This window comes from Ostrea edulis, chromosome 2 (assembly GCF_947568905.1).
Source record: "Ostrea edulis chromosome 2, xbOstEdul1.1, whole genome shotgun sequence".
Taxonomy (NCBI): domain Eukaryota; kingdom Metazoa; phylum Mollusca; class Bivalvia; order Ostreida; family Ostreidae; genus Ostrea; species Ostrea edulis.
Window position 1 is genome coordinate 8895599 of NC_079165.1, and position 17167 is coordinate 8912765.

The 17167-nt window shown below is 36.4% G+C and overlaps 1 protein-coding gene across 1 annotated transcript in view; it reads right to left on the minus strand.

Annotated features, from left to right (window-relative positions):
- LOC125680254 (transforming growth factor beta receptor type 3-like) overlaps positions 1-4767 on the minus strand; it is a 49666-nt gene extending 44899 nt beyond the window's left edge. The window contains exons 1-2 of the mRNA XM_048919691.2: positions 4431-4767; positions 3937-4088 (exon numbers count right to left, since the gene is read on the minus strand). Coding sequence (XP_048775648.2) covers positions 3937-4000 — 64 coding nt within the window. The 5' untranslated portion in view covers positions 4001-4088; positions 4431-4767. The remainder of the gene's footprint in view (positions 1-3936; positions 4089-4430) is intronic.
- Positions 4768-17167: the final 12400 nt, after the last annotated feature.

The window sequence follows — 17167 nt, forward strand, 5'->3', positions numbered from 1 at the left end:
TAACCCCAATAGGTTATGATCTAACCAAACTTGAATCCACACGATATAGGGATGCTTCAATATCAATATTACTAACATGACCTTAGTGCTGTTCTGGGGCCTCGTTTTACAAAACAACTTACGACAAAATCACAAGATTCAAATTGTATTTACACATTTATTACTTTATATGAATGAATTAAAACTTTCTGAGGCTTAATTTTCAACATTTCCAAAATAAAAAATTTTGCATTTGGAGTGAATGATCTTACAATAAACTGGAAAATTCCATTATATGTCGCTGGTCGTAAGTTGTTTTTTTTTTGTAAAATGCGTCCCTGGAGAAGATTTTCTTAAAAGAATTTCCCCCCTATATATTATGTAAATCTTTTTATCCCCGATGCTAACCCAAATCAAACCCCAGGGTCCCTAATTTAGAAAATTAATAAAACTTGAATCAACGGTGACAACTGATATGTTTGTATATATATATATTAGTGCAAGTTTGTGTGGTCCGGCCTGCTACTGAATCCTTATTTTAACCCACCCTAGCCTCTTAGGAGCCATGAGTTGACCAAATATGAATCAGCACTAAATTAGGAGGCTTGCATATATTTCAATGTCAAATTCTGATCCCCTTTTGTTGCCCCACCAATGGCCACCATACCTCTTAGGACCATGATTCAAACAAACTTGAATCTGCACTACCTGAGAATGATTGCACACTAATCATGGATCTGTTGTTCCTGAAAAGATTTTGAAATACCCTCCCCCCCCTCCAATATTCTAAAACTTATAATCCATATAATAGCACAAACCTACCCCTGGGGCATTGATTTTAAAAACTTCATTTTCCCTACCTCTGGATGCTTGCATACTGATTTGACCCATCCTGGTCCTGCCAGGGCTGCTCTTGAGAATAAGATTTTTAGAGATTTTCACATATTTCATTCTAAGACCCATCCCCTATTGAGTACACCACCCCCATCCCACTTTCTAGACCATGATTAGAACAAACTTGAATCTGCACTACTTAAGAATGGTTGCATATTAATAATCTACTACTCATGAGGAGAATTTCTAAAAATGCTTTTTCTCATGTAAAACTTTGATCCCTAATCTGCATCCCCCCCCCCCCCCCCCCCCCCCCCGGCATTAATTTCTGTACCACTGGAAATTGCTTGCCTATCACCTGACTAATCATGGACTACCTGTTCACATGATAAAGATTTTAAAGCCTTTTTACGATCAACTCCAAAGTAAAACTTTGATACGCCACAGTGACCCCACAGTACCCCTGGTGGTCACAAATTGAAAACACTTGTGTCTACACTTCCAGGGGATCCTCACCTATCAATATGACTAATCAAGGCCCCGCTGCTCTTGAGAGGATTTTAAAAGAATTTTTCCCATTTAAAACTTCCATCCTTTGTGGCCCTACCCTACCCCCTGGGACCATGATTTGATCAAATTTAAACTTACACTCATATAGGAAGCTCTTGCACAAGTTTTGTCTTCTCTAGTTCAGTGGTTCTTGAGATGATGATTATTAAGCTTTTCATAACAAATAATTTTTCGTGAAATTTCAGGTACAATTAATTCACATCCCATTTTGTTTCTACTACAGTAAACTTGAGGTATATTACCATGTTTGTATTAAAGTTAGCATGTTTTGATATTAGTTCCTGGATTGTGGCAAATAAAAATGTAAAATTTAGCTCTTATCTATTACAAAAGCTTTTATATATATGAACACCAACAAGTTTCTCTAGCAAAGATGGGGGGGGGGGGGGGGGGGGGGATTTTTTGATCTATCGGAATCTAACCTGACTTAGCTAATGAGGCCGATACACAAAGTATTGTAACATAACAACAGGATAGAATTTAACCCATTTTTATTAATCATACAAGAACAGAGGAGATTAAAACATAATTTTGAAAAGAAAAAAAATATCAGAAACATCACATACATTTGAAAGTTATTGTCACTATATTTTCCCTATTTCTTAATTATCTCCCCTTTGAAAATGGTATGAACCTTCATTTGAAACAATTTTGAATCCCTTAAACGCAAGGATGCTTTATGACAAGTTTGGTTGAAATTGGCCAAGTGGTTCTGGAGAAGAAGTAAAAAATGTGCAAAGTATACAGGCGGAGAGACAGACAGATGGACGACGAATAGAAGGTGTTCAGAAAAGCTCATTTGAGCTTAATAGATCAGGTGAGCTAAAAAGGTTTGTCTAAGTAATACAAAATCGATCAAATTAACTATACATTCCCCATCAACCAAATAATAAAAATGGCTGTAACTCATTCGTTAGTATGCTAGAGTCATTAGCCCATAAACACTGTCCTCAAGTTACTACCATAGCATCTGCAACTACCTCACAACCTTAACTTCACCTGTCAATGGCCACACTATAAAAAGCTCTACTTAAATGGAACCCTATTGATTGCTTTAACGTCTCTCTATCTCTGTTACAGGCCACTCAACTGTAATCCACAATAGCCTACAGAAGAATTTACTTCACGTGAATCTAGAAAAATTTGTAATATATCTTAACTGCATGACAAAAACAAAAGGGTTTTGCAAACCTTTAACCTTAAACATGGATTTAATTACATAGTTAGCATGTAAAGGTTGTGTACATTTGATAATTTAATCACATGAAAAACAAACCACTTTTTACATTGTCGACTAGATTTTCTCACTCAGTTTCACGACTGGACTCGACTCCATGTTATAGGAAAGTGATGATTGAAATATTAAATAATCTAACTTTTGTTTTCAACATCATGCATTATGTATGGAATAAGTTGTGTGGAAGCAAACTGAAGAGAGCACTGAGAGAGAGAGAGAGAGAGAGAGAGAGAGAGAGAGAGAGAGAGAGAGAGAGAGAGAGAGAGAAAGAGAGAGGGGGGTCACTTTATGGCAAATGGGTGGGGAGCACATGCAGCCTTGGTGGTAACTAACGGGGGAAGGCCTTCAGAAGCTGATCCTATATATATATATATATATATAATACATAAATTTTCACATTGAATATATATATATTCTTCACGGTTTGCAATATTACTTTACCCTTCATTGTGTTGGAATATAATAAGAAATCTGGAGCATATCCAGAAATTATAATATTGAAGTCCATGTCAAATAAATTTGCTTTAATAGGGGGGAAAAAACTAAATCAAGGGAAACTTTTTTAATAATACTCCTGATGAACGTACTATGCAGTTTCTCATAATTTATATTCATATTGTGTGTTCCCACCAGACCAGTAACTTTCACAATAAAACAAAAAATTGTCTGGTCCACCACATTTCATGAAAATGTTTTTAAAAAGTGTGACTGAATCATGGTGCTCTCTCGTCATAAATGATGGGACCTTACTATGGATCTTATTTTTTTCTGTATCCTTTTATTAAAATTTATTTTGTAAAACAACATGGAAGCCATGCTTCTGCATTGCTATGACATTGTTGAAAGGAATTATTTTTTAATTAATTATTTATTTATAAGTGAAGAAGTTTTTTAAAACACTAGGGATTCATTCAATGCACTTTCAAAGCAGTTTTATGACTATTTTTCCATTCTCATATGTATACAATTCTTGAATGAATGTAAATTTATTAAATATATCGGAAAAAGTCCGAAAACATTGTTGTTTAGGCTAGTGTGTACGCCTGTATTGTATTATCATGCATCAATTACTTGACTCCCATCCCAAATCTGATTTTCTATTAGCAGGCAAGAAAATAGAGATTAACCTCCGAGGGATTTCAGGTCAAAGAATTGAATAATCTGTTATCCTACTTCGCCCTAATTGCCCGAGGGCGATCTGACCGTCAAAGAATTGAATAATCTGTTATCCTACTTCGCCCTAATTGCCCGAGGGCGATCTGACCTCAAGGCCAATCCGATAGATTTTATTTTTACACCATCTAGTTTTCACTTACCAGTCCCCGTAAAAAATATCAAGGACAGGCCAGCGGCAAATAGGAAAGCTGCAGGGGGCAACATTGTTATGTTACAGCATGTGCCCCTCGGTCCATCCAGTAACACATTAGCTGCACTACACCACTCTCCTCTTACGTGACCTACATTATATCTACAAAGGAAAAATGGCGATAGATCAAACATGTAAACAAACACGGACAAAACAAACGCTTCCCCTACAGCTAGTGTTTACGATGTCTTTACAATAAACCCGTTTTACAACGTCTCCAGAAATGATAAAGAGGATATGCAGAATTTAATAGAGTTGTTAATCGTCATTAGCTGATTATTTTGTTTATGAGGCCAAAGCCAGGTCACGCTTTTGCTGAAAATGGCCGACCAAATTAAAAGAGAAAAGTCAATAACGTTAGCTCATTTATGGTCCATTGTCACAAGACCTCAATACGTATATTACATTGTCCGTTGTCGTAAAATTACAGCTTGATATACTTACATCCACAATCAATGTAATTTATCTTTTAACATCCGTAAAAATATTATCTTGACATCAGATTGGGAATTAGGTCAATGTAGTTGATTTAAGCAATCACATCCAAATACACATATTTTTCGAACACAATACACATCGGAAAAACATCTCAGATTGCCTTTTTGTAAGTATAAAATCGTTTCACAAAGAATCTCACTATTTTCACTCTTGTTTGTATCTCGTAAAATATCGACCTTTTCCCACAAAAAACTCTACGCTGTAATTGACACAATTCCGTATAAGGATTGCTACGTCACGGCAAATGCCCGTACGCCATCCACTCATGTTCGACTTAGTCTGTGTATTGGAAAAGCTTGATATCCGTTAGTTTACTATGGTTGTAGTAAACGTTTCAGGTATTGAATGCAAATTTTATGAATGAAAATATTGATAAACAGCGCAAAAATATCTACGCATAGTACTTTATCAGTACGTGCATTTTTAGTTATGAAAGATGAACGCATTTGTAAATTTAAAAAAGTAAAAAGAAAGAATTTAAAAGATGAACGCATTTGTAAATTTAAAAAAGTAAAAAGAAAGAATTTAGACTAGAAGTGCATTACATTTAATATTATCAAATGACTTTGAACCTAGGATATTCTATGAATATCGTGTAATGATAATTGATTTCATGTTTAATCCACAGACTTCCAGGAATTGTATGTGCATTAGCTGTTGTCTGCACAGTCCTGTCGGATTCCCAGAACACCTAAAATGTTCATGCCGTAAAATTAATTAATAATAAATGCATATTTTTTTTCGATTGCTCAAAAAGTGCACATTACTGATCTAAGGTTGACAGTTTCTTATCCCTTATCCTAGAAAATGTTTACAAAGTCATTTAGCAGTAGATTCTAAATTTCTAAGATGTAGATCTACATGTAAGTTCGTTTTAAAAAAAAAAACAGAAACAAAAAACAAAAGCATGACTATCTATATGTATGTTTATTCACCAATCAAGGGTCTTCGGGGGGGGGGGGGGCATGTACAGGTTAACAAGCAATTAATTATAACAATGAAAATAAATAGCAATCATTCAGAAGTACTAATACTGACAGAGTTCACACTTCTGCACTGCACATATCTATAATTATATATGAAATACTAATTGCAGACAAGATTTAAATTAACAACATGATATATACAATAAAATAACCCAACTGCTTCACACATCAGTTTCTGAGACAGCGGATGAATGAGTGTTGTGTGAATACATATAAAATTGTAATCAAATCAGTATAATTATAGTTTAGTAAGTACAGTATGCAAGTATAAAACACATGTACATGTAGGATCCAGTTGTTCTGAATGTTTTATGCTAATGCAGGGAGGTTAGAATAGAATAAATATATAAATGAAAACAGTTGTACGAAGTGTTAAAGAAGGTATGAATTGTTGACTTGATTACAGGGGGCACCAAGGGACAGTGCCTGTTAACAGTCTGGTAATAAATTTATTGTACCAGACTGTTGGTCTTGTACCCCCAGTAACCAATACAGCTTACAAGTGTAAAACAAAGGATCTAGGCCTATACATTGCATGTATAAATTAATGATATAAACGAGTTCAAAGCATACACTAGTATTTAATGTAAATTAGTACATAAATCAACAAATGGATAATGGGGAACATAAAACACACAACATCTGGGATTCAAAAACTATACATTTATCAAATATTAGTAACTAGAGCATAGACACCCTCATATATAAATTAAGGATTTCATCACATATGTGCGGATCCTGCACAAGGATAGGGGCTCCAATGATTGATTTTTTTTACCGTAAAAATTGCTTCCGGGATTCTGCCCCGACCCTTATAGGTCTATGTACAACAGATGCGTATACCTATTATCGAACGTCCCAGAGTTTCTAATACATATAATGTACATGTATATTTATTTTCATCGTCCACCAAAAAAGATGATTATAGTCATGGTTTATTTAATATTTCGGACTCTAGAATAAACTCTTGATCACAACAGAAATAAGCATCACCAATACGTCTAATTGTATATTGTTTACAATATCATATTATCATACCATTTTTACATATGGAAAACAGTTTTAAGAGATTCACCATTTTTCAACTACAATGTAACTTATAACTTTTTACTGACCGCCACTGTGCAGAGCTGGAATAATGACTATATCCGATGAATAAAACCGGGGTTGATCAAAGACATAGTTGCAAAAGCACGGGCGGATCCAGGAATTGTGGTTACGGGGGCGCCACTTTATGAGGCAGTGGGTCTAGGGCGAAGCCCTGGTGGGGGTCCAGGGGGCGAAGCCCCCAGAAGCTCCTGGATTTTACAGATTTTATGGGGCTTGAAATATTTCCCCTATTAAGTCATTTGTACTATTTTCTATCATTTTAATAAGGTGAAATTAATAAAATGACCCAAGTTTTAAGGGGTTTTTGGAAAAAAATAAGTTCTCCCAATAAAGTAATTCAAGAAATCAAAGGATTTTGTCATTTATTTCTTCGGGAGTAAAAGAAATTATTGCTTCTTTTATCGTTTAGTACATTTTCCGAAACAAGATACCGTGATTTACCTTAAATTTGAAAATTTAGGGGGGGGGGGCGCCGGCTGTGCCCCCCTCTAAATCCGCCACTGAAAAGGATTGTAAAAATTAATATTGTTATCTTATATCGTCGAACTTGACCCAAAAAAAAAAAAGTAAGAAAAGACTATAAGTACCACATAATCAAGTTTTAAAATATTCTAGAGTTATATACATATTTACCCCTTTCTAAATGTATGGAAAAATTTAATATCATCAAAGTTTGCTGGTAAACTATACATTTTTCTGTACGACGTTTTATGGAGCCGTTCCTAGCAAAAAAAAGGCCCTAAAAACGTCATGTAATGAAAAAACGCAACGTCAAATTTTACATACTTGTAAAGAAAAAGGTCATGATTACCAATCACGAGTTGGTTGTCATCTTTGATTGACTGTAATATTAATATAATAATAAACAATCAAGATTGCTCTAATATTTTGAGGGATGTTCTCTATAGTTCACATTTTAACACTAATATACTTCAGGGCCCTTTTTGCTAGGAACGGCTCATATGTATTTTTTATGAGGAGCTTTCCTTAGTAAGTGTCTTCTTTACGCGTCAAAAAGACACATTCCCTATATAAGATGAAATTTTAAACTAAACAGTCTATAATTATTTACAAAATCCTTAAAAATCTTTGGTTGCTCATTTACTATGGTGATGTTGTTTAGGGTAATACCAGGATCTCTGCGATATCCATTGCTGGGTTTCCGTTAACGATATTTATCTAAAAAGCTTAATCCAAATCGTGCAACCGAAAAACCAAGGATTGTCCCTAAATAAAATCAACAAGATTAGAGAAAAGCTCTAGGACTTGCAAGTTCAGAGAGGAAATGAAGATGCTTTATTTCATTCTATTCATGGTAATACACCAAACTGTTCACTAGAATATACTAAACAATTTATCTAAAGATACCGAAATATCAAATTCTCTATGTAAATCATCAAAGATCGCACGACACCTCTGATTGGGAATAAAGATCGCATTGTATTGTATATAAATATAGATCACACGAGTAGATATATCCGAAACAGAAACCGTGCAGAGATCGATAAATATGTAACATTTGTTTCTACATGGTTTATATATATATATATATATATATATATACACACACACACACGCTTTCAATTAAATTCTGTATTTTGTATAGTTCCAAACTCAACAATGTCTAAAGAACATTCCACTTGCGTGCAGCTGTAATAGCGAGTATATAAATTATAAGTACGTATACAGATGAATACTTTTTTTTAATAACAAATAACCTGTATACCTCTTGATGGAGTAGATCAGTAATCCCGCCTTTAGGCGGATACCCCCACCCCCCTTTTCAGATAAATCCAGTACAACCCAGGGCTGGGTTACGTGGGTTGCACCCCCACCCCACCCCTTGGTTGAATGATTTTTACAAAGGATGGTATACGTGTTCTCACCGTGCTATTCGTCTATAGTGTATTTCCACCTCTCAGATCTATTAACATACGACTGCATGCAGCTGCACCCCGACGTGGACTGTTTGACAAATCACCTGCCTGTATCCCGGTGCTTGCTCTTCTTTGCGTTTGTAGGTATACTATTTTCCACGATTTCCACGCCGCTGATGGTCGGACAACATATATTCTTTCCGTTTGTGAGCGTAATATTTTCCACGCCGCTAATGGTCTGGCAACAGATTCCGGTGCTTGCTCTTCTTTGCGTTTAAAGCAGTCGAGATTTTTTATCTGTAGGCTGAATTTAGGAAATAGATAAAGAGAAACAAATAGAAAGCCCCATATAAGATACACCACTTTCTAGTAAATTTTCAACTTTGAAAATAACGCTTTTCAAAGGTATGGGGACGAACGCGAAAACAGTACAAATTATAGGCCATTGCCAGTAAATGTTTGTCTTTGATTGTGCTTGACTTTTTTTTTTAAAGGGGCGCGAACTATAACCTGCCCTATTCAAAACGATTCAAAACGATATAGTGGAAAAGTGAAAATGACGAACAGTTATCGATCTCATAACTCCTATGAGGAATATTAAATTAAGAGTTGGGCAAACACCACTTCTGGACATCACAGAAGTGGGATCAGGTGCCTAGGAAGAGCAAGCATCCCCTGTTGACTGGTTACACCCGCCAAGGACCCTATATCTTGAACAGGTAAACGGTGTAATCCGTAGTCAAAATCAGAGTGTAAGGAATGGCCTAACGATTGGTATGACACACGTTAGACAGCAATAGACCCAATGACAGGTTGTATTGGCAAACTAGATCATTATAACGACCATAGACTTTGCGAAATGGTGACTTTAAACGAGAATATTGAAACCCCTGTAACATCAGCTTTTCTTGTCAGTAGCCTGTCTTAATTTTTTAAACAAAATTGACCATTCGGAGATCAAGCTCTTGCGTATCAAATCAGTTGAGAGACATACACACCATATGCAAGTGATCATGGAATATTGCTACATAAATATGGGAAGTTGATGATGGAGAAGTTGGCGTCATCCCATCTCATGCAGTTGAATTGTTGATTTGCTGTTAACATAAAATAATCTATGTACGAAGCAGATGTGGAAGACCCTGTGGTGTTTCACTGAGATGAAAGGTGAAGATAACGAACAGTGATCAATCTCATAACTCCTATGAGGAATACAAAATAAAGAGTTGGGCAAATATGTTAATCAATCCTATTAGAATAAGGATAAACACGGACTCCTGGATATACCAGAGGTGGGATCAGGTGCCTAGAAAGAGTAAGCATCCCGTGTTGACTGGTCACACCCGCCGTGAGCCCTGTGTCTTGATAAGGTAAATGGAGTAATCCTTAGTCAAAAACCTAACAATCGATATGAAACGCATCAGACAGCATTTGACCCAGTGATAGGCTGTAATGGCAAAATAGATCATCTTGTACTTAATCCACCTACGTGTTCTTTGTCTTCTTTCAACTATATATAGTCCAGCTGGACATGTCATTACTGGTGATGCTGATATAGTTGAAAATGAAGACCTCAAACAGGGCCGTAAATTAACCTTCAATATGGAGGAGGCAGGAAATTAGGCGGGGGTCTGGGGGGCCGCCCAGGCCCCCAGACGCTGAGCACATTCTGTGCACACTGAACACGTTTCGTGCAAAATCCTTGATTCTAGGGCCTTCTAAGATGTTACTTGACTAACTCATTCTAAAAGAAAGATTTGGAATGCTTTTTAAGGGAGGTATCATGTTCTTAGTTATTGGAAACAACATAAATTCTAATGAACTTTAAATTAAAATTTTTTTTGGCTCAAAAGTTGGAGGAGGCAGCTGCCTCCTCCGCCTCCATGTAATTTACGGCCCTGTCAAATCACTTATTCTAAAAGGTCCTAAATACAGAGAACCTCGGTCTTTCAATTGTCGACAGAACGCCATCTCTACATGAATTCTGTCGAAGATTATGCCAGACGATGGGCTAAATATGAAAAAGAAGAACTTGATATATTGTCAGAATGGGTTACAAGTGTAAGAGGAATATCAAAATCCCGCATTAGAAACATCAAAACAAAAGTACGTACGGTATATCCCTCTGTGTTTAGTAAACCTGAAGTGATAAAAGATCTAGATAGATTACACGAGAAATATGTTTTGGTTCCAGCTGCATAGCTTGTAACAACATTGTCTTTGTTTGTAAGGTGCATTATTACAACTGTATTTTAAACGAACTTGGCATTAATTCCACGTTTGGTAATCGTCCTTGTACTCCAACTGCCCTTTCAAAAAATGAAATTCTTCAAAATCATGCTTCAGTTTTAGACACATTTAATATCCCAGTCAATCGGATGGATGAATATGAGTTACCGTACCTACATGTATACTGGATTCCTAAATTTCACAACAATCCTTACAAAGATACAATACTGCATCCAGTAAATATTCTACCAAGCCCCTATCTTTGCTCCTCACGAACATATTAACAGTTGTGAAGGAGAAACTTCAAACGTACTGTACTACTGCATATGCCAGAAGTGGTATAAATCAAATGTGGATTCTAAAAAATTCTAAAGAAGTTTTAGTAAACCTGAAAAATCGAAAAACTTTTCTCAAATCAACAACATTAAAATGTAAGACTTTTCAACACTTTACACGACCATTCCTCACATGAATTAAAGACTATACTTTTTGACATAATAGACAGTTGCTTCTTCAACAAAAGTATAGGTCTAAATTTTGCAGGCCTTCACCGGCAATGGTGACGTCTCCATATGAGTGAAAACTTCTCAAGCGGGACGTTAAGCAATATACAACTAACCAAGTTATTCCGTTAACTCTGACTTTGTGACCTTGACATTGGTGTGAACCTACTTTTAATTTTTTTCCCTCCCTATTCAATATCTCCTGATGTATTCAATGTAGAACTCCCATATTTTGTATATATGTTTATTATGACAAAACCTTTATAATATGAACTTTGGACCATAAAGTATGGTAAGACCTTTCACACCACGATATATGACATTGCGACCTTGGTCTTAACCAGTACAGTAAGGTCGTACGAGTCATATTGGTGTTGAGGCATATTCATGTTATTAGTATGTGAATTCATTTTCAGTTATGTCGTGATCCTCTGGGGCTAGGTTGGAGTCACAATATAGAGTCAAACATTTTCACGGGAATAAAGATTGAATATTGTTTTAGAATCACAACTGTTGAACAACGGCACGGCCAATGTGACTCAGGTGAGCGTCGTGGCTCATGTGCCTCTTGTTTGTCAATACTACTGCTTGTTCTGTTTCTTGGGCGTCTTTCTGATTCTTCAGACAGTTTATCAATATACCTTCTCTTGCTTTTTTCTGCTTCTTCAAACAATATCAATGAAGTTATTTTCTTGTCTGCTCTTGTGTCCTTTTTTGTCTGTTATTTGTATTTGTGCATTAATCTCCATATCTCTAGGATAACAAGGCTCCTATCCTGCTAAAATTGACTGTTCCATGCTTTTCTTTTTTGCTTGCTTTCAACTGATATTTATTCGTTGAAGGAAAAGACTCCGTTCTTTTCTCCCAGGTACTAGTCACTCTTCAGCCCCCAGAACACCTGATACTTGTGCCGGACAGTGACCTTGTGACCCGGTACTAGTCACTGTTTAGCCCCCCCCCCCCCCCCGGGGAGGGGGGTACCTGATACTTGTTTCGGAGAGTGACCCTGTGCTCCTTCAACCCTTTCACATCCTTTTGACACCTAATCTATTCCTTTTTTCAGTGTTGGTGATTCTAAATTCAGTTTAAGTCGTTCAGATTCTATTTCCAGTCTTACATTCCCCAGAGATCTTTTGAGCTCCCGATAGCAACATGGTCTAACTGGTTATTGGTAGAGTGGTCTGGTGAAACTTTGTTGAGAGTGCACAAATTAATCAACCATTTTCGTTCGTTTTCAGCAAGACCCTGTTGTCCAACCACCTCTTCATACCCTGTACCATATTCTGTACAGGGATCGACATTAACGGTTGTCCGACTGCCCGAGGCAAGTGAAAACCTAGTTCGGACAAGTGAAACTCAATACACACTTGCCGATGGGGCAAGTGCTATTTTTGGTAGAAAATGTGATTATTATAATCATTGTGTTAAGCTTCATGAATATCAAATATTAGAAAGTAAAGCCCAACTCCACATAGTGTTGCTTTCTTTACCGAATCGTCAGATTATAGCAAAGGCCCATTCTAGTAGATCATACTGTATCACCAATTGACAGAGAGAGATAATTAAGATAATTAGAATTACTGGTTGACAGGCTTATTAGAGTCTAAAATATTTCGGACAACTATAAGTTTTTCATTCGGACAAGTAAAACTTCGAGTTTACTTTCCCGAAGGGCAAGTGAGATGAAAAGTTAATGTCTATCCCTGCTGTAGCAGTAAGATTTTAAGAGTGTAAGAGTTCCTAACCCCAGGTGCAACCAAAGGTTCCGGAGTACCGGTGGTTTTCCTTCCCTTACTCATCCTGGTTATTTTAAGGCGTCGGAGACCCGCTTTTCGCCGGTGTCTCATGTCTCAACCACTGAACTACTTTCAGGGCTACCAAAAACAAGGATGTCTGACAACGGATCACGCGCTCGTCATTTTCCGTAACCGGTTTTGCGGTTACGGAAATAGCCGAGTAGTTACGATTGGGATGTCTGACACACGACGCACTAGCAGAACGTATTTGAGACAATCGACATTGATTCGAAGTTTTGGCGGTGAAACAGAGTGGCAGAAGTAACACCACTCACGACTCACCAGTATATCACCCTGTCTGACTCCTGAGCTGCCTCAAATATCTCGTCTCATATCAGTTATCGCTTCTTATCTTATGTCACCTCTTGGTGGTGTCTTTTCAATTCATACTAAGCCCGTTGTAGATGATATACCCAAGTCTGTCATAGGCTTAATGCAATATACTACTGCATGGATATTATGCCCCCCCCCCCCCAAAAAAAAAAACCAATCAGATGATACATTAAAAGAACTGAAAAAGAGAACGTAAACGTTAAAAACATAATTTTCATTTATTGTATTTACTTGTTTATTACCTACAACTGCAAAGACGGGGTATATTAGTCAGGAATACGTGCAAACATTATCGTACTTCTCTCATGCTTTTACTGTTCCATTAAAATCAGTTGTTGGTTGTATATTGTTTAACGTCCAGCTCGAGAATATTTCACTCATATGGAGACGTCAGCATTGCTGCTGAAGGGTTACAAAATTTAGGCCTATGCGCGGTGCTTACGACCTTTGAGCAGGAAGGGGTCTTTATCGTGCCACACCTGCTGTGATTTATAAGGTCTCATCCGAAGGACCGCCCCATTTAGTCGCCTCTTACGACAAGCGAGGGGTACTGAGGACCTATTCTAACCCGGATCCCCACGGGACTGTGACCCTGATATTCGTGTTTGATTTTGTAATGATTATTACGCATTGTTAGCGTAAAATGCAAGAGTTTAGTGAATATTGATTTATATATCAACTTCCCATATCTGTGTAGCAATGTTCGATTATCATCTGCATATACTAGTGTATGGTATTTATGTCTCAACTATTTCGATACACGAGAACATGTTCTGCTTATGATCAATTTTTGAATAAAGTCAGGCTATTGACCAAAAGCTGATGTTATAGGGGTTTAAATAGTCTCGTTCAAAGTAAGTATTTCCCAAATTCTATGGTTTTTATGATGATCTAATTTGTAAATACAAGCTATCACTGGGTCGAATGCTATCTGACATGTTTCATCCCAATTCTTAGACTGATCGTTACATACTAATTTTGACCACAGATTACTCCGTATACGTAATCAAGATATAGGGCTCACGGTGGATGTGACCGGTCAACAGGGGATGCTTACTCCTCCTAGACACCAGATCCCACCTCTGGTATATCCAGGGGTCCGTGTTTACTCTTCTTCTGATAGGATTGATTGAACACTGTTAATTATCTTCACTTCTTTATTGTAATTTTAAAATATTGACTTATTTTGAGCAAAAGGAAGTAGATTGTATCTCTGACACCAGTTTTGGGTTTCTTTCACTGAACACATACATGTATATGTATTATTTGGACGTGGACAAAGGTTCTGAGAACTTTTAGAGATTTTCTTCTTCTATGTCATATGAAAGAATTGTTTTCATGTTTGACATAAAATGCATTGATTTATATTAATTCTAGTCCCCTCCCCTCCACACACACACACAAAAGAAACATAGCTATGCGTTGTATATCACATTCTACCGTCGCAGTGAAATCAATTCAGAAATACCTTGACTTCGGAAATATGACCTTAATCGACGGGATAACGTGAAGGCAAAAAGATATGTTGAATATGTAAAAAAAAAAAAAAAAAAAAAAAAAAATACATGTACCTTTGACACTTTACTTTCATTCAAGGTAAAACCTTGGTTTACAATCAGTGGATAATGATCTGTTCAGGGCATTGATGAAATTATTAACCCGAAATATTTACTAGTCAAGGGTCCATAATTATAAGGCAGCATTAGATATATATGAAGGTCAAGTTCTTACGAAATAGAACAGAGTTTACATATATGAAGGCCAAGTTCTTATGAAACAGAATAGAGATATATGAATACCAAGTTTTTACGAAATAGAATAGAGTTATATATACCAAGGCCAAGTTCTTACTAAATAGAATGTGTTTGGTTTTTTTCTTCTTCTTCTCAAGAGCCCCAAGATCACAAGCAGAGAACATAACAAATAGGATTTGTTTCATGAAGCAACAAAAGGGTTGACTGAAATGAAAGTGAATCCGTTATTTACTATCTTCGTTTTCAGGTTGTTTTTGTCCTTTCCTGCTCAATAAATCAACCCTGACATTCCCACAGACGTTTCAAGCAATAATTGTGTCGTAAAGCAAAATATTGTTCTATTTCCGAAAATTTTAGAATTCTTATGATATGATTTTAATTAATTAGAAGATAAACCATTTATGAGAGCCATTTAACACGTGTTTGTATTTTCTCTGCACATAATGAAGACTGACATTTTCATATAAAACAAATGATTTCGACATGCTGCAGAGGTTGGGAAACTGGGCTACATTACGTAGAGAAAACCAAGGCATTGACTTAAGCTTTAAAACGGAATCTAAATTACATGTAAAGTTTTGTTTTAAAGTGTAAGAGTACTGCTGCCAAATCACAACAACTGTTAACATGGCTCTCTTCTGAACGACCCGGCGTGAGAATCAGGACACCATAATATGCAATCGTTTTGTTAAGTATCTGCTTCTACAATCCTTGTATTACAATTTTTTCTGATTGAGGTTTAGGAAACACTTATCCTAAGCTCATTAGAATTTTTTATGTCGAGTAGGAGTGACTGAAGTTTCTATGTTTAGGAAAAATAAGGTTTTTAATTTATCCCAGTGACCTTGTCATATCTCGAGCGTGTTTGTCATGTATATTATCCAATTTTCTATGATATGACAATACTGTATATAGATTATCAGATTATATATATATATATATATATATATATATATAAAGCACTAAATAATCACAACTAGGTACTGAAAATTTTCGCCCCAGCCCGGGGTCGAACCAGCGACGTACGGCACCCACCGCCTAGCAAGATTGTCAAACCAGTGCGTAAGTCCACTCGGCCACAACGGAAGCAAGATTGTCAAACCAGTGCGTAAGTCCACTCGGCCACAACGGAAGTCGTTGTGGCCGAGTGGACTTACGCACTGGTTTGACAATCTTGCTAGGCGGTGGGTGCCGTACGTCGCTGGTTCGACCCCGGGCTGGGGCGAAAATTTTCAGTACCTAGTTGTGATTAGGACCTAGAGGGACACATACACCCGAGCACGCATGAATACGAAGAGCGGCCACTACCTACTCTACTCAATATTTGGGGGATATACTCGAATTATTGGTGAAATTTTATATGAAATATCATTTGAAATTATTATTAGTACATTCTCATTTTCGCAATTTTGATGGCATGATAAATTTTGTATTATGGACATTTTAAGACTAAACTTTTGGAGAAATTCTTCATTTGCCAAATAGGTCAAAATTTCGATCACACCAAAATTACCTCATATTTAGAGAATTATTCGTTGACAATAGGCCAAGACTTCTTTCTCTGGTGAACAAATGCCACGAGAGGTCACCGACCTTTCATTTCTTTAGCGTGCATCTAGTAATCACTACCAAGTACTGCAATTCAAAAGTGCATTATTAAACCTCATTTCAGCAAGGTTTAAAAAGGGACTGATTCACGATTTCCCCCCCAAATTTTGTTTTTCACTTTAAATGATCAAAATCTACAGTCTAATATGTTTAGAAGGTTTCACCAAAAAATTAAGGTTATTCATCATGATAGAAGCGCATAATAGAGAGTTTATTATTTGTTTTGAAAACAAAGATCGAGGTGTGTTATTGTTTACGAAGTTTTCAAAATAAATAGATATTGATCCAAGTTTATTATATAAATCACATCTCAAGTATACTTTAGGTAAAATGTGTCATTTAAAAGTTAAAATTTGTGATTGTACAAAATGAAGGTGCTTTAAATCACAAAATTAACGTTTCATTTGTTTGTTTGTTTATATAAAAAGACTCGAGTCTTTGTTTACATAACACAGCTTTAAGGCTAAAATATTGCTTTTATCCTTGT